General features: G+C 42.8%; 1 protein-coding gene across 7 annotated transcripts in view; it reads left to right on the forward strand.

Moving 5' to 3' along the window:
- Nucleotides 1-81: 81 nt before the first annotated feature.
- Nucleotides 82-20,542, forward strand: part of Klc (kinesin light chain) — a 41,247-nt gene continuing 20,786 nt past the window's right edge. For 3 of the 7 annotated variants that reach the window (XM_087354407.1, XM_087354439.1, XM_087354436.1), the window contains exons 1-8: nucleotides 82-184; nucleotides 490-569; nucleotides 14,834-15,083; nucleotides 18,718-18,942; nucleotides 19,218-19,314; nucleotides 19,517-19,745; nucleotides 19,935-20,022; nucleotides 20,369-20,539. In XM_087354407.1, coding sequence (XP_087210533.1) covers nucleotides 529-569; nucleotides 14,834-15,083; nucleotides 18,718-18,942; nucleotides 19,218-19,314; nucleotides 19,517-19,745; nucleotides 19,935-20,022; nucleotides 20,369-20,539 — 1,101 coding nt within the window. In that variant the 5' untranslated portion in view covers nucleotides 82-184; nucleotides 490-528. Of the gene's footprint in view, nucleotides 185-315; nucleotides 570-4,381; nucleotides 4,667-10,382; nucleotides 10,526-10,660; nucleotides 10,787-14,833; nucleotides 15,084-18,717; nucleotides 18,943-19,217; nucleotides 19,315-19,516; nucleotides 19,746-19,934; nucleotides 20,023-20,368; nucleotides 20,540-20,542 lie in introns of those variants that run through there. The other 4 variants (XM_087354433.1, XM_087354418.1, XM_087354430.1 and 1 more) reach the window with 4 other exon arrangements.

Raw genomic sequence — 20,542 nt, forward strand, 5'->3', positions numbered from 1 at the left:
CCATTCCTCGGTGCAATGAAATGCTGCAGCAAACGAATAAAGGGCGAGGACATGTTGATAATTCTTGAATTGTAAAGCTAGGAGAACCAACCGAAAGCAGACATCTTTGTTCAGTTTCATATTTTATCAATAGGTGGCATTCAAGTAGTGAATAGTGATCAAGGCCAGACGACCTGCTTGTCAGGTAAGCTTTTGCATTTGTCTAAACGAAATCGTAATTATTGTGTACTTGAAATATGTATGCGTTTGTATACGCGTTGTTGCAGATATAATATAACCCTATAAATTTAAGACTTGTATTGTACACACGAATAAAATTGTTTGAACGGAGTTGGTGTTCGCTCGCCATTTTATCAATGACATCATGCGTTAAAAGTCTGGAATATTTGTGTTTATGTGACTAGTAACTGTAGCTTCGTATAGTTGAATTCGTTATATAGTTGATATACACAATTTGAAGACTAACTACAAAACAACTATTTACTGCAGGTGTTCTAATGACCAACTGATCAATGGACCGACGTCCGTATGGTGTCTGCTGAAATAGTTATGGAAGAGCGAGTAGAGCAGTAAGTACACAATAGTATTAAGTATTCTTTCTCATTTGTGCTTCTAGGGTGTATTAGTCACTGTTCAGTCTTTTGTGATGCAGCATAAGGAAGTAACTGCAAATATGTAAAATATGAGTCCAAACTTAATGTCAGAAGTTGACCACTCCTTCTAGTTCTTGATATGATGTTTTATGTCAGCTCTGGGTTTGCCATTAATTCTGGAATTAACTAGAGTTTATTTAAACATGTATGTGTGTGATGGTACATGGATTAGTTTCATTCTGAGCCACGAAATTGAGGAATTATTTCTTTGAAATTAGTTCAAATCTCGCATTCTCTTGACATTTGAGATTCCAGATGTAGTATAATTTTGTATTTTCATAACATGCATTGAACGATATTGTATTGTGTATCCTGTTACTTAGCACAGTTATGGTGACTGTGGGGAACCTTGTTACATGTGTAAAATAGAATATTAACCATGTTTTCAGAAGAAACTTGAAATTCTTTGCAGTGTTGCTAGAGATCTGATGTGACTAATACATTTTCATACATAAACTGGTATGTAATTTACGTAGAGACTGCAGTGATGCCTAGCAGAGCCAATAGATCATGAAGCTTTATGCTTATTGATGTGAGAAATGATTTCAAAGCCTGGCAAAATTAAAATACAGGTTGTGGCAGAGAAGACTGGCATTTTCTTGTTGAGTAGTATACAAAATGCAAGAAATGGATAGGTACGTAGAAGAAGCATGAGGGTCTGGTTGGGAACACACGTGCAGCAATGTGGTTGCATGAAGATCGCACCACGTCACACAATGAACAAATGGATATGGATAATTTGCATCAAGGTCTGATGATTTCACAGCCCTCTGTTGTTTTAGTGAAGTTATCTGAAGAGTCGAGATGGCCCGCCACTTCGGATGAACTCAAGGCTGATATCAGAGAGGTGATTCATGACCTGTTACAATGTGTGATGGATAATTTCACTTAGCGCCCGCAAGAGTTCGTCACTGCATGCCGGGGGGAAATTTACAGTACTGTTTTTTTAAGAAATTTAACAGTATATGTATCAAACTTAATTTGCAAAATTGCTGTTATATGTCAATGTGCCAGTTTATATTATTCGCTCGAACAGAATATATTTACACATGAAAATATTCATTCTATCCTGCTGGACCCTGTATGTACTTCAGGATGTAAGAAAATTAAATGTTAGTCTGTTCCAGTCCCACTTTTATGGGATGGAGTCTTTTGTGTGTGTCTCTTTCTTCCTTCCATTCTCTTTCCTTTCCTTCCCTCCCTCCCTCCCTTACTGCCTCCATCATCAGGGTTAATCGCCCTGATGATGGAGGCAGCAAGGACCTCTGAAGCGTAATTAAACTTATACCAGAAGATGGCCATCTTCAGACTCACCGCTGCAAAAACCTCAAATCCTACAAAGATTATTTAATCCTTTCCGTGCTTTTCATGATAAATTTATCTTAAAAATGTTTACTTTTCTTGTCGTTGTTTATTTGGTGACTTACAAGGTCAATCAGAGTCATCAGCTGCAGGCTCTCGTCTCTTGCGGCTTTTAAACAGTAGGAATTTTGCTGCCATGAAAGTATAGAGTAAGAAAACTTTTATTTTACTCTACATTCAGGGTGGAAAAGGTTAATTCCGCCAGCGCTACACAGCTCCTCGTCTGACCTTTTAATTGTGTTTCCCTGCAGTGCGTTGTCTCGCCATCAACAGTTTAGTGTCAGGTCGGTTTTATCGTTTGATGTTTTCGTTGGTTAATCAACTGGCATCATAAACATTGTTTTACAATGCACTCGCAGTTTAAGGCAGGATTTCTCATTCTCATACGAGGCTGTTTAATTCAGCGTTATGCGTTTGCACATGCTGTGAAGCACGCCTCGTGTTTAAGGAAATTATGAAGATGGCGTGTCTTCAGGGTTGTAGCTCCCTGTAGTATGGTAGACATTTACCAACTTTCAAAGGTACTTGCTGCCTCCATCATCAGGACGATGGCTTATACACCTGATGTCGGACGTTGGTAAACTTATACCAGACTGCAGGGCGTTACAGTCCACAAGACATCCATCTTCGGACTCATCGCTGTGGAAAACGTCGAATGCTACTTGGGGAAAGTTATGTTTGGGTTTGCTTATCATAGTAATCCATCATCGTAATGGAGGAGCAGTTATTATGTGCGCCTTGACACCTCGTAATTCCAGTTCTGCCGTTTCATCTTGTGATCAGATTGTCAGTTTCTGAAAAATATCAATTTACAAATCATGAAAGCACGCCTGATGATGTCCAAATCAGTTGTTTGATTTTGCAGCAATTCAGTGTGGCAGTCAGTTCTTAAAAATACATAGGTAATGATTACCCTTTAAAACCCAGTGGTAATTATGTATACCACTTACTTTAATACTCAGTAACTCTGGATTCTGCTCACAGAATGCATTTATTGGTTTCGTACGATTTTCACAGTAAACATCGATTATTTCCTTAAACAGCGTTAACCAGTTGGTCTTTTTAATGGTGAAGTGTAGTGTTTTCTTTGCGGTAAGGACTGAATTCTTAAGTTTCATTTGAAAGAGCTTCGGCTCCAAAGGTTAATTAGCGTTTTAGTCGTATTATTTCCTTAAACAAGGTTAACCAGTTGGTCTTTTTAATGGTGAAGTGTAGTGTTTTCTTCGCGGTACGGACTGAATTCTTAAGTTTCATTTGAAAGAGCTTCGGCTCCAAAGGTTAATTAGCGTTTTAGTCGTATTATTTCCTTAAACAAGGTTAACCAGTTGGTCTTTTTAATGGTGAAGTGTAGTGTTTTCTTCGCGGTACGGACTGAATTCTCAAGTTTCATTTGAAAGAGCTTCGGCTCCAAAGGTTAATTAGCGTTTTAGTCGTATTATTTCCTTAAACAAGGTTAACCAGTTGATCTTTGCAATGGTGAAGTCCGGTGTTTTCTTCGCGGTACGGACTGAATTCTTAAGTTTCATTTGAAAGAGCTTCGGCTCCAAAGGTTAATTAGCGTTTTAGTCGTATTATTTCCTTAAACAAGGTTAACCAGTTGATCTTTGCAATGGTGAAGTGTAGTGTTTTCTTCGCGGTACGGACTGAATTCTCAAGTTTCATTTGAAAGAGCTTCGGCTCCAAAGGTTAATTAGCGTTTTAGTCGTATTATTTCCTTAAACAAGGTTAACCAGTTGATCTTTGTAATGGTGAAGTGTAGTGTTTTCTTTGCGGTACGGACAGGTAGGATTTGAGGGTCTCAGGGCGACAAGTATGTCTTTAGGGATATTTTGTCGTGTAATTTGCTAGAAATTGACTGACGTTTCTAGAAGAGAAGTTGTCTTCAGGTTAAATATTCAGAGGGTATCGTGTTCGATTCGGGCCTATGAACGATTTCTGCACGTAAAAGGAAAGTCGTAATTGCGGGCCGCAGATTACTGCAGGATGTTTCGTGTTGTGGAAACTTCCTTGTTCCTTTCTTCTTGGTCGTTGGTTTGCCTCTCTGTCTTGCATCGCTGCACAGGACACACAGTAGTAGCCAGTACAGGCTCGGGTTATGTTGTGAAATGTTTCCATGGTGATTCGTGTTCTTTTTGAGTGTTAGAAAATTCGCGAAGCAGCTTCGGCCCCGGACTTGACATCAGGTGCTGTTTGTTTAATTGGTTTCACCTTTTTTTTAAGACGTGGGTACAGTTCCCCACAAGGCCAGCGGTTGCCAAACTATTCCCCCCCCCCCCCCCCCAATTTCTTAAATAATGGCGCACAAGAGCAGACCATTTCGTTAAATAGCATCGTCTGTGCAGACGAAGGAAGGCGTGTACATGTGTGGGAGAGATCGGATAAAAAATGTTTCGTGTGTAATAAATAAACAGATGTGATACGCGACTGTCAAAAGTGGTAATTGCTTTTGAAATTGGTATTGTAAAAGTGAGTCAGTGGTTGCTGTACGCGAACAGAGAATTTGCGGTTTTCTCTTGTGTAGAACCTCCTGCTGTTTTAACTGGCACGTGAACCAGATGTCGCTGTCTCTACGTTAGTGGAAACTTTGGAAGTTTTGTGGATTGTATTTTAAGTGTCGTGTGTTTGGACATCGCCCGATCTCTGTGAATGTGGTAAGTGACCTTTTACGCCCGATTTTTAACCCTTTAAGCACAGTGGTAACTATATATACCTCCCGTAACTTTGGATTCTGCCCACAGAATGTTTGTATGATTCTCAGAATAAACATGGCGCATCGTCACACAAGACAGCTGACTTCACAATCTTCTCATTCACCCCTCTTATTACCTAAACCCTGGCATTTTAACTACGTCGTTAAACAACCCGGCAAGCATTTATAGGTCCTGTCTTTTTAAGTTTCTCTGGTTTATGGAGGAAATTAGCTTTTGTAGCTTGTCTGACGTTCGGAAATTGTTTTAAATAAGCGGTATGTAGTTGGACAGGACGGAACTAAGGTATGGTTTGTAATGTGGCCTTAGTTGTAGGGATTTGCTTGGTTTTTGCCAGGTGCCTGCCTCGTATCTTGGTCAGGGGATCGTCTACGCTGGCTTTGTGAGCTTTTCCCAAAATTATTCTCTTACAGACATCTCAACTTCAGGTCCATTGCTCAGTGTAATCTTTCGTAATTTGATTCTACATAGTCACTGTACTTGATACATCATTGTTAAACAAAGTTCGTCACCTTTTCAGTCGCTGAACGTGACCTTGACTTTTGTTAACAATTTGTGATGTGTTTTAAATTGAATAATGACGGAAGCCCTGGTTCGTGTGCCTTGTTCCTGTTTATCTGATTCCGCGGAAGTAAAGATGGCCGGATCGTGAATCTGATCGGATTAGTTTGGTTCCCTTCGTATGGAATTCGATTTGGCTTTACCTGCAGTCGTATTATGCACCGTCATGTATTGACTGGCATCAGGAGATTTTAGTTCGATATCATACGCCAGTTTCTAAAGGTCTATTCGTTTGTTTGTTCATACCTGTTATGATATATAGTTATCTCAGTTAAGACGTGATAATTTTGGAACATTTATCTCTTCACATACCTTATTTACCAAATCGTAGAATATTTCTGACGAACGATAACGATTTTAACCCTTTAAATTCCAGTGGTAACTATGTGTACCACCTTCTTGAACAATATTCAACGCCGACGTTTGCCTACGGAATGTATTTATAAGTTCCGTATAATTTTTTACGATAAATACAGATTATTTCCCTGAACAGCGTCTACCAGTTGATCTTTGTAGCGGTGAAGTGCTGTGTTTTCTTCGCGGTACGGACAACTCGCAACCAAGTCAGCAAAGTTGCATCGTAGCTTTTCGCCTTCTTAGTCGATTCGGAATGATCATCTTACGCTCTGATATTTCATCTCCTCAGGGCGGTCAAGATGGCCGCCGCGGTCTTGTAGGCCCACCACACGTCACAACCTTTACACCGCGAATGGCGATCTTGTTACGATGCCGAACGGGTTTTAGCGAATTTCGAAAAATTTTACGATCGAATTCTGGGATAGTACGCTTAGCTTAAAGTAACCATGACTGTCAGTAATAATGACATAACGGACGTGCGAACTTATGAGGTGGAAACGACGCTAGTGCCAGCCGAGTGGTCAGCACTCCGTGTTCGGGAGGTCCCAGGTTCATATCTCGGTTCGGGGACCGGCTGTCCCGCCTAAAGATTTTTTTTTATTTTCTCGGTTCCTGTAGGCAAATTTGGGAGATTACCTTAAATTAGGCCACGACCACTTTTTTATGTAATTTCCAATTCATTAGTAATCCCGTCATCCTATGCTATACAGTCTGAGCTGCTTACAGCGTCGTTAAATAAACAACATATAAGTAATCTGTTGTTTGAATATGAATTTGTCAGCAGCATTTGAAATTACTTCAAATACTCATCAGACAAATGCGTTTTCCGGAGAGTTGGATGACGTCAGCCCGCTCTCTGCTACACCCAGGATGATGTGATACCAACGTAATTGAAGTTGCCTTTTTTGTGGGGATTTCATAAGCTTGAATCATCGTCTGTCTGAAGTTTTCTGATCAAAGGAAATTCTGCTGGTGGCCGAGCCAGAACCGGAACTTCGGATGAAAGTCCTTCATTTACGCTCCGCTGCCCACATCTTGTCTTTATTCAACTTTTCTTGCAGTTCTCCTCTCGTCCTGTAACTGCCTTCGACCACGCGACTCTGTGAAGTGAATCGCGTTTTCCTCGCCGCCTCCTAGTTCAGTCGCATTTTGTATGTGTAAAAGCAGTTTCGTAATGTGACGTTTCTGGTTCTCACTGCAGTGAGCAATAACGTGGCCGTCGCCCGGGTTTTTGCGCCCGTCAGGCCTGGCAGAAGTTTATTGACCTCATCATGGAGCAAGTATGTCTGAAACGTCCGTAAATTTCTACCAGGTTACAGATCACACCGCATTATTTGGCGTTTAATTTTATAACGCAGATTACGTGTGGAGCACAGAAACGGGTTTTGCATTGTAATTAAGTTTGGGAACACTGTACTTGGGTCCCGTTGTAGCTCCTGATCACCACGTATTTGCTTTGTGTTTGCGTGTTTCGTACGAACTAGGCCTGGTACTCTCTGACGGGTGCAGTTGATACAACGTCATTAAATGTGACTCTGAACTGCCGCCTTCCCTGGTTTAATTTCGAAATTCCAGTCGAATGCTGTAAGACCCTGCGTGTCTTCTGCCCCTGATCCACTTCTAATCGATGTTTATCTTCTCCAGACGAACGGGCACTGCCTGGGAACCTTCATAGCCGTAAATTTATCTGTTCCCCCCCCCCCCCCGTTGAATGTATCCCAGTTTTATCTTATCTATAATTTGGCCTCAAAAGTTGCACTGTAGAGGTCGGAACAGGTGGATAATACAGCAACTACTAGCCCGATATTGATCCTCCTGTAGGACTATAAAGCAGGAGGCTGTGTTACCGACATGTCTGCTCCTAGCTCCTTATGCAACCTAAGGGGTGTTACCGAAGGGGCTGTTTCAACTGAAAGGGGACTGAGTCTTGCAGGGTTAGAGTGGCTGATGGTGGAATTGAATGACTTTGTTGGTTTATCAAAAGGAAATATGCGCGTATCACTGGTGAGTGGGTGGGGTTTTGGAATTATGCGGTTGTAGGCTGTTTTAAAGCACAAGACATTTGAACAGGATTGCCCAGGTTCGCACCCAATACGTCCTGATCGTAGATCGGGAAGTGAGGTTCGGTAACCTTGGTGTCCATTCCTGCGGTCCACCACGACCGATCCATCGATCAGGGACCTCCTAATTCGGTTAGAATGTGTCGGGGTGCCCTGTAAACTGAGTACTCGTCGACCTGGTAATGGAAGCAGCAACACCTCTGAAACGTCTGTAAACTTCTACCAGGCCACACGTCCCCATAAACCCAGAAGACAGACGTCTTCGACATAATCGCAGAGAACCTGAAATCTCGCTCCTGTCAGTTTGACGGCAACTTCTCTGACACTCTTGCAATGCGTGTAGTCGAATTAGATGTTTTTAGGGGTTATTTGTTTCTTTGGAGCGTTTTAGTTTGGCGAAGATGGAACTGGTCAGTACCTGTTTCATTGTGTGATGTATCTAATCTCGTGTTAGCAAGTGACTCTTTGCTGCCTGTTGTGGAAACCTACAGTCAGATGGTATTCTGACGGTCTGGAAGTTGATATCAATCTAGGATTTGAGACTTTGATACACGAAGCACCGTAGACCCCGAGAGAGAAAAAATGTTTCTTTAGTTCCACCGAATCCCATATCGGGACAGTTGGAGTTTGATTCCCGACAGGTGCTGACATACAATTAAGTCTATAAATGATCCCGTTCTGTCAAAATCCTTATCTACTCAGCATTTATCTGGCTATGTTGTTCGCCTTTGTAATGGTGAAGTGTAGTGTTTTCTTCGCGGTACGGACTGAATTCTTAAGTTTCATTTGAAAGAGCTTCGGCTCCAAAGGTTAATTAGCGTTTTAGTCGTATTATTTCCTTAAACAGCGTTAACCAGTTGATCTTTGTAATGGTGAGGTGTTGTGTTTTCTTCGCGGTACGGACCGAATTCGTAAGTTTCATTTGAAAGAGCTTCGGCTCCAAAGGTTAATTAGCGTTTTAGTCGTATTATTTCCTTAAACAGCGTTAACCAGTCGATCTTTGTAATGGTGAAGTGTAGTGTTTTCTTCGCGGTACGGACTGAATTCTTAAGTTTCATTTGAAAGAGCTTCGGCTCCAAAGGTTAATTAGCGTTTTAGTCGTATTATTTCCTTGAACAGCGTTAACCAGTTGATCTTTGTAATGGTGAGGTGTAGTGTTTTCTTCGCGGTACGGACCGAATTCGTAAGTTTCATTTGAAAGAGCTTCGGCTCCAAAGGTTAATTAGCGTTTTAGTCGTATTATTTCCTTAAACAAGGTTAACCAGTTGATCTTCGTAATGGTGAAGTGTAGTGTTTTCTTCGCGGTACGGACTGGATTTTTAAATGTCAATTAGACGTCCAGCTTCAGGGGATTACTTCTAAGCACGTTCTCGACAGCAGATAGTTTTGTGCATCGTTAATGTAAAGGATGTGTTCGGGACCACCCCAATATGTTCGTGTTTGGCCGTAGTGTTCCTGTTTCGGGGGTGGGTTGTAGCCACGCGCCGATGCAGTGCGCTTTCTTTAGCATTTCCGTGGCGGCATGGAGCCGACGTTGGCCCGCTGTATCGACCGGATAATCTACTGCTTGAATCAGACTAGACACTAAAAACACGTTCTGAAGCTTAACTTTGTGTGCCTGATTGTAAATTCGTCCCTTTTTTAAACTGTCCTTAATTACCAGCTGTTCGCCTTGAAGTGAACTGATTCTCGTTCCTTGGTGATTTTAGGTGTTCTTTACGCTCTGGCGCTAACGAAGGACATCTTATGGGCCCGTCCATGTCTGTCTGTCTGTCGTGTCAGCGTTAGCTTATTTACTGTAGTGAGATTAATGGAATGTGTTCATAAGATAAAGTTTTCGCTGTGTCTGGTACTCCGCCCAGAGGGCGTGTGTGGGAGTGCAGATAAATTTCCGCGCATTCGTGTCCTCGCCACGAAATGGAAGTGAGAGATCAGCATCACGCATCGGCCGCTGTACCTCCAGGGAATTGCTTGCGTTTGTGAAGAAATAATTTCATGCTGGTATTTGTGTTTTCCGTAGCGATATTAAATATGCGTGGACTTTATTGAGTGTTTCCAGTTGTGTGATCGTGGGCGTTACTTCGGCACGGGAAGGTGATTCTGTGTGTGGGACACGCACGGCTTGGTGCGTCTCGCTGTGCAGTGGGGTAGTTCTGTTTTGACTCCGGTGGTTGGCGTGCAGCGGAGGGGGTGGAAGCTTCGTATTAATTCGGAGTTGGGTGTAAGGTGGACGGACGGCTGTGTCAGTGTCGGAGTAGAGTTTCTGGGGGTGTGTTGTTTGGTTCCTATCAGTGCTTGTAATTTTATATTAGTGTCGGATGCATCACACTAATCAAAGAAAGGCTTCTCCTAGTAGTGAATAGATATAATTTTCTTCGTTTGAAAGAGAAGTATATGGATATTAATATTACTTGATATTTTTATGCGTGATGCGTGTTAAAGTATCACCTCAAGTGTAGTGTCATGTTTATTTGTGACGTCACAAGTGCATCGCTTAGGATGACACTTGTGTGACATATTTAGTACGTTCAATTTGAAACTTCTGCGATCTCAGGAAGTCGTAATAAATATTGAATTTGGGCTCTGAATTATGCACATGTGACATCTGTGAAACACTGAACGGTACAGTAATTAATCGAGGGTCATTACGTGAATCGTGAGTTAGTGCCGTCTGTTTTCAGACTCTCTGAGAGGAGTTTCTGTGCAATGTCTCGCTGCTTCTGTTCGCTTCAGACGACGACGAGTAGCTTTAAAGTGCCGATGTTGAAGCACTGAACTCCTGGAGTTGTCACACTATGTCCAAGACCATCAATGCCTATCGTGTGTAAGTTATTAACACGTTTCACTGTTTCTCCATTGTATTGCTTTAGTTAAGTTGTGACTAACGTAAAGAACGCCATTGTAAATCGTACTTTTTTCATTATGATTTGTTACGTAATTACTGATCTGGTGTTGACAGCGTCCCGGAACTTCAAGGGTATGAACGAGAGACACCGGAGATCTAATATTGCGTTATTAAACCAAGCTGTTATTAATACCACGACGTGCTTCAAGTGTGAAGCTGTCCAATTAAGAAGCGTGTGAGGTAATATCGCCCAGAATTCGCTGTGCTCTGCTCCTGGTATTAGTTGCATAATATGGTCGTGTCGTTTTTATTGTTCTTTGCAAAATCACCATTGTAACAACTTGAAGGACAGTCGTTTCAGTCAGCGGAAATAACTACGCTTTTAAAGGAAATGCCCTCATTCGTCTTGCATCGTACGCCATTTTTTGTTCCCCCAAACTTACGGTGAAACTCTTGGTGAACAAACGCCGAACTTCGTAATTTTGCTCGTGGGACGAGTTACGCAATTTATGGTAGAGGCAATTTAAAAATAAATAATCGTTTCTTTCGAATTTTTTTAAGCTGTTTCACGGAGCATCCGTCCACTCTCTGTTTTGCTGTCGTGAGTGTTTGGCGCATTACAAGAACACGCGATTTCTAGGTCCATGCAGCGTCAGATATGTGTTATCTCTGTAGTCGTGAACTTGTACCAGCAACAAATTAATATGAATCCGATTCATGTTTGCAAAAAGCAATGGCCATTTGGAAAATGTACGCGAATGTAAAGGTGCGTGGATCCACTGTAGGGAATTCGTCTTAATTTCAGAACGCGCGGCCTGAGACTTTAATACAGTCACGAGACTGTATTCTAGAGAGGTTGGCGTGTCTGCGGAAAACTTTGAGCTCCTTATTTGCAGGTCTTTGTTTGAGGAGCACTCACTCTGAGGCACGCAAGGTGTCCCCCCCCCCCCAGTGGGCCCTTCTGCACTACCATGTTGCTTTGTGGGCGTCTTCCTTTGGCATCTTGTGCCCAATTTATGACTATGTATCGCATACTTTAATAATCAGCAGTTCTGCATTTTGTCCACAATGTATTTTTGTGTTTCGTTCGATTTTCACTGTAAACAGCGATTATTTCCTTAAACAGCGTTAACCATTTGATCTTTGTAATGGTGAAGTGTAGTGTTTTCTTCGCGGTACGGACTGAATTCTTAAGTTTCATTTGAAAGAGCTTCGGCTCCAAAGGTTAATTAGCGTTTTAGTCGTATTATTTCCTTAAACAAGGTTAACCAGTTGGTCTTTGTAATGGTGAAGTGTAGTGTTTTCTTCGCGGTACGGACTGAATTCTTAAGTTTCATTTGAAAGAGCTTCGGCTCCAAAGGTTAATTAGCGTCTTAAATACTTGGAAGAGGTTCGATTTCAAAGAGTTAACTGATATCGTCTGATTTATATTGTTTTTGAAATGGGGCAGGAATTTGATAGGGGTGGTATAGCTCCTACTCATTCTTGACCTCGGCACTAGATGGGGGTGAAATCAAAATCCCGCTACCCCAGCGCACTCTGCCAGAAATCAGCGCGACAGACCGTCGTAGACAGGTTCGGCTGACAAGAGAGAACTACGTATATAAATGCACGCATCACAGTGTAATCCTTTGAACTGTGACGAAGTTTGCTTTGGCATGGACAAATACACACAAAGTTAATGTTACCGCGAGATTTTGCTTGTCATTTGAAGTACCAAGGCACTTCTATGTTATTGCCAGGGGTTTGTTTGCACATCCTGCAGACAAATATGACATCATTGCCCTTGGTTAAGCCCAGCGTCGGAGATATAATTGAATCGTCAATAAAGTGTGTGTTGTGATCACGTCCATTGGGTGATATGGGCGCTTTTTTCAGGGATGTAAAGGGTGATTACTACGAGAATTACCAAAGTTGATAAAGGCTGAGTCTTCAAAAGGAACATTTACGAGGCGATTAGGTCTTGTATGGAGCTCCTGATTCATCTGTCAATCCATTCTTGATATTTGGTTGCGAAGAAGCTGTATGACCTCTCCCCACAAACGCCTCCTTGGCGTGTACTTGGACAAATTTAGTAGGATTTGAGGTGATTTTGAAGACGGCTGTCTTCTAGGTTGTAGTGTCGCTTAGTCTGGTAGAAGTTTACCGACGTTTCGGAGGTATTTGTTCCTTCCATCATCAGGGCGATGAATAAACTCAGGCAGGCTCAGAAGACAGTCGTCTGTGGACAGCTTTACTTGTGCTAAAGTTTCAAGCGATGAGCCTTTTGTTAGAAAATCGATTAAGTCCGATCTGAGCTTTGTGTGAACTTTAGTTGGTGTACTTATATTGTACCGATGTTTTTACCTGGTCAATCGTACTGACAGGTAATTCGTCGTTCCCAGATTGTAGACTCTCATATTTGCATTTCGTTGGCAGTGTTTGGGGTTGTTGAAGGTGTGGGTTCCGAGGAGGTGGTAAGGGTTGTTTTCGTGACTACAGCGCGGACAGACCCTCTCGGATCAATACCACATTGAACGAAGTGCGGATAGAAACATGGCAGGAAAGTACGCCGGGGGTGAAGATTTGGGGGAGGGGGGAGTGTTGCATGCATGGGTGGCTACCCTGTGACGTCACTGCTCTCGGTTTGAGGCGGTCGCTGCTGCTTTAGAATTTCATGATTTCCGTGGTTGTTACTTCAGTGAGGTGCTTCGCCAGTTATTAAGATGACCAAATCGAGGAGGTTGAGAAGGGCGTTGGGGAAATAGGAAATGAGCACAAAAGTTTTGTTCGATAGCCCGAAGAGAATAGAGTATTCGCAAGACGGGGGATAATATTAAAGTGGGTCTTGAAGTATGGGTTGAGGGTGCGGATTGGATTCGTGTGGCTTAGGATAGGGACCGGTGGTGGGCCATTGTAAAATGCTTTACATGTGTTGAGTAGCTTAGTGTACTGGTAGGTTCTTAAGGATTCTGTTCTGTTAATTGTCGTCGTTCCTTCTCTCCTGGTAGGCAGTTACGTGCCCCATATCAGATGTAAAAATCTTGTAAGCATGAAATTGGTTTCCAGTGTTTCGGAGACTCTGCCTCCATCATCAGGGTTTGCCTTTAGCCATGGTCACACAGCTGATTGCTCTGAAAGACTTCTCACCGTCCCAGTCATCGCCTAGCTTTAAAAAATGTGACTCGTCATTGCGTTGTGCAGATTTTCTGTGGGAACTCAAGCGAATGAATGGTTTGTGTGACCGGAACCAGTTGTCTCACTGGAGTCCGAAAAGCCGGAAGTCCTTTGTGGATATTACGCAAGCAGCGACGATTGCTGAAGTGATTGTTTGGCCTTGTCGTTTCTGTTGAAAGATAATTTTATCCAATAAAATCTTCTCGGGCAATCAGCCGCGTCAACTGGTTACCGTAGTAAACCGACGTTTCGGGAACCAACTCTGTCCCCATCATCAGGGTTCTGATGTGACTGGATACCTCGGGCTTCCGAGTTGCTTCCCGAAACGTCGGTTTACTACGGTAACCAGTTGACGCGGCTGATTGCTCGAGAAGATTTTGTTGATTGTACTCGCCGCGAAAGTCTCAAATCTGCTGTGAAATTCCCGATCGTGGCTTATTTTCACGGTTTTGTGCCTGCGATAGTCAGTGGCGTTTCATAGGAACCATACCGATAACGGTGTTCGTCCACGAGAACCATGTCTGGAAAATCAGATCTCTCAGGTCGCATTCATCCTCCGTGAACAGTCTCCCCCAGGAAGTGGACGCACTGATTACGTTTTATGTTACGTAATCTGGTTCGTGGAACTGTTTTCTGTGGCGAACCTGCCTCTGGATCTTCCGTGTGGCATTTTTCCGTAAGGTTTTCTCACGTTAATCATGAACGTATTGCCGTCATCCGAAGAAATTTTGTCCCGAAGATCGTAAACTTTTGCCAGAAATATTATTGTCCGATTTTGTTAATACCAAGTCGACGTGCGTCTTCGACATCGTGAAGCTACCCGGGGGGGAAAAGGAACTAGGGGTCGTTGGTTGACTCGTTCTGGGCTCAGTTTCATAATAGTATCTTCAGTGACGAATTAATTAATTTTGAGGTCACGTCTCTGTATTTTGTGAATGTGGCAAGCGCGTGTCTTTCTGGAATGCCAATATTTGATCTCGTATTTCCTACTTTATTTCAGGATTAGTTCGACGAATTTCGTAATATTTTGATTGTGATTCCGATGTTACAGGAAATACTGAGGTTAGCCAAGAGACATGTGTGATTATGGAAGTGACGTCACGGAAGGCTTTGTGTTCTGTCTTGTTGCAGGAAGAAGATCGAGTGTATCGGCAAAATGACGCAGATGACCCAGGAAGAGATCATGGCGAACACCAAGACGGTCGTTCAGGGTCTGGAAGCTCTGAAGAACGAACATAACTCCATCTTGAACGGCCTGACTTCAAGCCTCGAGCTGACGGTGTCGAATGTCAACAGCGGCGACTGCAGCGTCGTGGAGGAGAAGAAGGGCCTCGTCCAGAAATCGCTGGACATGATCGACCTCGGCCTGGGAGAGGCTCAGGTAGGGAGCGAATTCAAAGAGGGGAGGGAGGCTCTCATCGGTTGTGACGTCGATGTCGCCTTCTGGGGGGCGACAACGCCGTGCGGACTTAAGCGGAAGTTCCAGCGTTTCGGTAGGAACATACTGCCTCGATGTTCAGGGAGTTGAAATTCTAAAAATTTAGGCCCGTGCAGACTTGTAGCTGTCCGTAAGAGAATTGGTGGTTTTCGTACAGTCTTGGCGCATTGCGTGACTCATCCGACATCAAACATCGATCTGTTTCGTGGTGTGGCTATTCCTGGCTACAGAATAAGAGACTTTGACGCCTATCGCCTTAGTGTCTGTGCTTAAAACTCTTCATAAAGTGACAAGAGGAAATTGCCGTCACGAAAACTCGACATTAAACTGTACATTTTTTGTCTGCTGAGCAGAATATTTTGGACCTGAGAGGAATGAAGTGTCTGAATGGTGTAGGAAATTCCTCGATGAGGATCTCATCCCATTGTAACTATTAAGAAAATATTAGGATGCTCACAATCAAGGAACATGAGATGGGCGAGGCATGTAGCGCGCGTGTGGAATGAAATTTCTAAATTCCAGACGACTCGGGATAACCGAGACGTAAATGGGATAATATTAAAATGTATCTCAGGGGAGAGTGTTGGAAGGTGTGGATTTGGTTCATCAGGCTCGGGATGGGGACCGGTTAAGGTCTGTTGTGAACACGGTAATGGACGTTCAGGTTGCATAAGGGACAAGGAGTTTCTTGACGAGGTAACCGCCATGTTAACTTCTCTGTAAGGGCTCTGTACCTTGACGTCATGGATTTGGATTTCTCTTAGGCGACGGGACTCTAGGGTGGGCGCGGAACATCGCGATAGGTCTGCGGGAATGCTGTGTGTTGATATCTCAGTCACTTCGTCATGTTTGTCTGTGGCTTGATTCGAGGAAGAAATGTCACGATCTGGCCGATGAGGACATCTGTGGTTCTTCCAGCAAAGAATATTCCGAAATTCTGGTCCAGTATTCACACTAAAACCTCGTATCTTCGTTATGAACTCTTTGCACGGAGTGTACAAAATGAAATTAAAGAATTGACACGAGTTTCGAGGTTTGCACAGCGGCGAAAACCTAGATTATGACGTCGCGTGGTCGTGTAATTAATTCGTCAGACACAGATGAACGTCTACCCTGAAGACTGAGGCGGTTGGTTTCTCCAAGCATTTGATAATCACGTGGTCATAGTTTCTTCTAACCCCCTTTTATGCGTGAGTATAAATTCTAAATTTCTGTCAGATGTCTACACTCTACAGGGTAATTTTATTCCTTTCGGCGTTTGTATCAAGAATTTTCCTGAAGAAAACCTCGATCTTGACTCAAATGACATGCATTCGTTACCGTCAAAACATGCCCCGCCCTTCCACCTACTTCGAGTGTTGCATTCGAGCCGCAGTATTTCCCCTCTCTTCCGCCCCCAGGACGATCAATCGACGGCCAGAGGCTCCAGGACGTCTGTCCACTTCTTCTCACCCCACCGGACGCAAGACGTCCTCATGTCCACAGTTCGCGTATTCAGATTCCGTGATACATAATTATTAAACTTCGCTATATGAGATTTTAGGCTCTCCGGAAACTGAAGATGATGTTCATCTTCAGGGTTGTAATTCCATGTGGGTAAAATACCGGCTGTTACCATCTCAAGATAACGAAGTTTTTGTTGGCTTCACGTGAAGTTATTGAATTTTCTTTTGTTATTTTTATTAAACTTATTACTTCGATGTCATTGTCACGCTTAAAAATTACCCATCGTATTCTAAAAGCTTCGAAGATTTTACTGTTTCAAACGCGGTGGTAATTTTATATACCATTCCGTGTAACGTAAAGTAACTTGGTTTCTTGTCCACCCGGTGAGTTTTTGGGCGTAATCTCTCATATTTAAGACTGTCACCTCTTGGACCGAATAATTCCGACGTTCGGGGTTTTATTCGACTCTAGATGGGGGTCAGTTGTCAGCTTGTGACCCTTGCCTCTCCCCCTCCCCCGACGAAAAACAAGGGAAGAGCCCTGCCCTCCCCTTTGCGTTGGCAACCGGGGGTGGGTCTTATGACGGCAAGTCGATACTTTGAAAGGTATCTGAGTCTTTCACTAGCGTGACATGTATTCCATAGCAGAGCGCCCCCCCCCCCCCCCCGAGATCGGAGATCGATTCCCGTTGCTACGCCGATATATCCAGAAATATCGAACTACTGCAGAGTTTATTTAGGACGGTCACGTACTTTGATGTTGAAAGGATTCCCTAGGAAGCCATTGTGGCTTATCTGCGATTACATTTACTATATTCGCTTGGAAACACCCGAAGAAAATCACGAAAACTATTTGTCATTATAGTCGGTGACTTGACAAAGATTCGAACCCAAGCCTCTAGAATAAAAGTCGTAAAAGTTGCCACTTGAAACAGCGTAGTTAAATGATCAATCATAAGCAGGGTCTCCTAGAAGCTTCGTTTAGTGTGTGAGCGCGTCTCCTTGCCAGTGATTGGCTCATTAATGTAGCGACGACCGCCTGTTTCAGTTGTGGCGTGCCGCCAAATGAAAACTGAGGCATTTGAAAAATTGCAGAAAGCCAGGGGCATTTTGAATGCAACATCCACATATTTCCTTACTTTTTACATTACATTTGTCAACTTCATGGTGTTGCATGTTAACTTTCAGTATGAAGAACTGTTTTTTGGAAAGAGAGAGAGAGAAAAGTAATTTTGATTTTTGGGGTTCATATAAATTAGGGGTTATATTGGACCAGTATGAACTAAAATTAAATACCCCCTAGCTTTTGGTGTTGGCTTGCGAGGTCCATTAGTTTCAGATATGAAACATGCAGATGTACAAATACAAGTTATTTCCTTTTTTTGCATTCATTTTATACATTTTTAGTAAATCTGCCACGAACCCAAATGTCAGAATGATGATCTAACTGCTGTAACAGCTGTTGATGTCGGCATCTGAATGTCAGTATGTTTTATACAAGCAGACAGTGCTTTGTTCAAGGTCACAACACAAGCAAAGGTTAGGTTCTCACATGTAGGACGTCATCACTTCTGAAATGTAACTCGACAAAGAAGGCTCATAGCTCACGTCGTATTCAGTTCAAACAAAACCTTCACACATTGAGACTTGATGGATTCACAGCCATCTTAAAATAAAAACTAAGACTTTTAATTATTATAATATTACTGCCGTAGTCCTTGTTAATGACGTTATGATTTCTCTGTATGAAATGTATATTGGGGATGTTGTGTCTCCCTCTTCAAATTTAGGTAAAGTTTGTTATTGGGGGGCCTGCCCCAAATGTTACAATGTTTGGTTTTGGTTCACTCTCCAGTACAACCCCCCACTTTACACGAATGAGGCTTAAATTGCAGTTTATCCATTTTATCGAACGTTTCTTATTACTTAGTGCGTCGTGAAATACGGACTTAACAGAAAGGGAAATAACGTCTTGACTCCATTTTTCTTGACTGGAGCACTGTCTGTTGTGCTAGCAAAAATTAATATGTTTTTCTACCCATAATTCTCGTAGTATGTACCTTAACGTTACTATCCAGCACACATCATCGCCAAGTTTTGATAATTGTCATTTTTATTTATGTTGTGAGCAGGTGATGATGGCCCTAGCATCACACCTGCAGATCGTTGAAGCCGAGAAACAAAAGCTGAGGACACAAGTTCGCCGCTTATGCCAGGAGAATGCCTGGCTGCGGGATGAGCTGGCTAACACGCAGCAGAAGTTGCAGGCGTCTGAACAGGCTGTCGCCCAGTTGGAGGAAGACAAGAAACATTTCGAGTTCATGGCATCAATGCGCAAATATGACCAGGATATTACGGTTAGTCGAGAGCCAATTGCGTGCCTCTGCTGCTTTTGATCCTTGTGCACGGTAGTTTTGGATTCAATGTGCGTGTTACGCCAATACTGGGAAGAATAATTATGCTCAACGGTTTGTGTTTGTGTGGAGAGGTGCTGAGAGAATGCATTGAGTACGCAGCAACTCACGTGACTAAATTATCTGAGCTCATGTGACTGACACAGTCACATGCGCGTCCAATAGTTGCAGTAGCCGAGGTTCGCTTCTGTGTTTTGAGACGTTCCAATGATTTTCAGGGAGACGATTCCTCAACGGAAACTAAGCAAGATAAACCAAAGCAGGATGATCCTGTAGTAGACCTGTTTCCAGATGATGATACAGAAGAAAGATCAAGTAGGTCACCAGAGTTTTATTGTTACTGAATTTATAGATATTTGTGTCGTAGCGTGAAATATCTGTCAAGACGTTACGCGCGTATTTTAGAGCCACTTGGCTCGTAACTTAATTGCCTGGTAATTACATGTACAGAAAATGTGTTGGGGTGTACATCGTCTTGAAGACAGTGTAAGAACACCACACTTTGGTTTTATTGCAGCAATGTCTCCGACACCTCCAAGTCAATTTGCCCAGCAAGTGAATGCCGGGTACGAGATTCCTGCCCGACTTCGAACTCTCCATAACTTAGTCATCCAGTACGCGTCTCAGGGGAGGTACGAAGTGGCCGTGCCACTTTGCAAGCAAGCACTCGAGGATCTAGAAAAGACGAGCGGTCATGACCACCCTGATGTTGCAACTATGCTGAACATCCTGGCTTTGGTATACAGGTGAGCTTCTGGACACTTGCAGTACTTTGAAATTGTTTCTTGACGTTTCCTGCATGGATGGATGATTAGAAGCTTCGGTAGTAATTACTCCATAGTGCAGGGTCTTTTATGAAAAGTTGATAGTTTTACTGCATTTTATAGAACAAAATAATACATAAAATTTGATTATTATTTTTTTTATTTTTACAGGGACCAGAACAAATATAAAGAAGCAGCAAATTTGCTAAATGATGCTCTGGCCATTCGAGAGAAGACACTGGGAGAAAATCACCCAGCAGTAAGTCGGTGGTTTTATTGCCTGTAACTTGTTAATACTAAGCACGGTGCCACATCATTTGCTTCAGTTCCGGAACCGTCTGATCATCCGCTGACATCGAGACATTCCTCAGGGGCTTCTCCCAGCCAGCTATAGTTCTATTCCTTTGTTTGGAAGTTTGTACTCTTGCGTTCATTCGTTATGTTACGTAAACAAACCAATTTTGTAAAAATATTGCATTTGGTATTGATATAAAAATACATTTATGAGTGGAATGTGCGCATAAAAGAAGTCAATAACAGAGTGACGTCGTTTTGAAATAGTATTATTTATGTTTACGATGACACAACATAAAACATTGTCTTAGGTGGCTGCTACCCTCAACAACCTTGCCGTTCTGTACGGCAAACGAGGAAAGTACAAGGAGGCAGAGCCACTTTGCAAGCGTGCTCTGGAGATTCGAGAGAAGGTCCTAGGGAAGGACCATCCTGACGTAGCCAAACAGCTTAACAACCTTGCACTCCTCTGCCAGAACCAGGTA

Source organism: Zootermopsis nevadensis, unplaced genomic scaffold, assembly GCF_977971745.1.
Source record: "Zootermopsis nevadensis isolate Lab colony 2312 unplaced genomic scaffold, Znev_1.0 Znev_ptg000002l, whole genome shotgun sequence".
Taxonomy (NCBI): Eukaryota; Metazoa; Arthropoda; class Insecta; order Blattodea; family Termopsidae; genus Zootermopsis; species Zootermopsis nevadensis.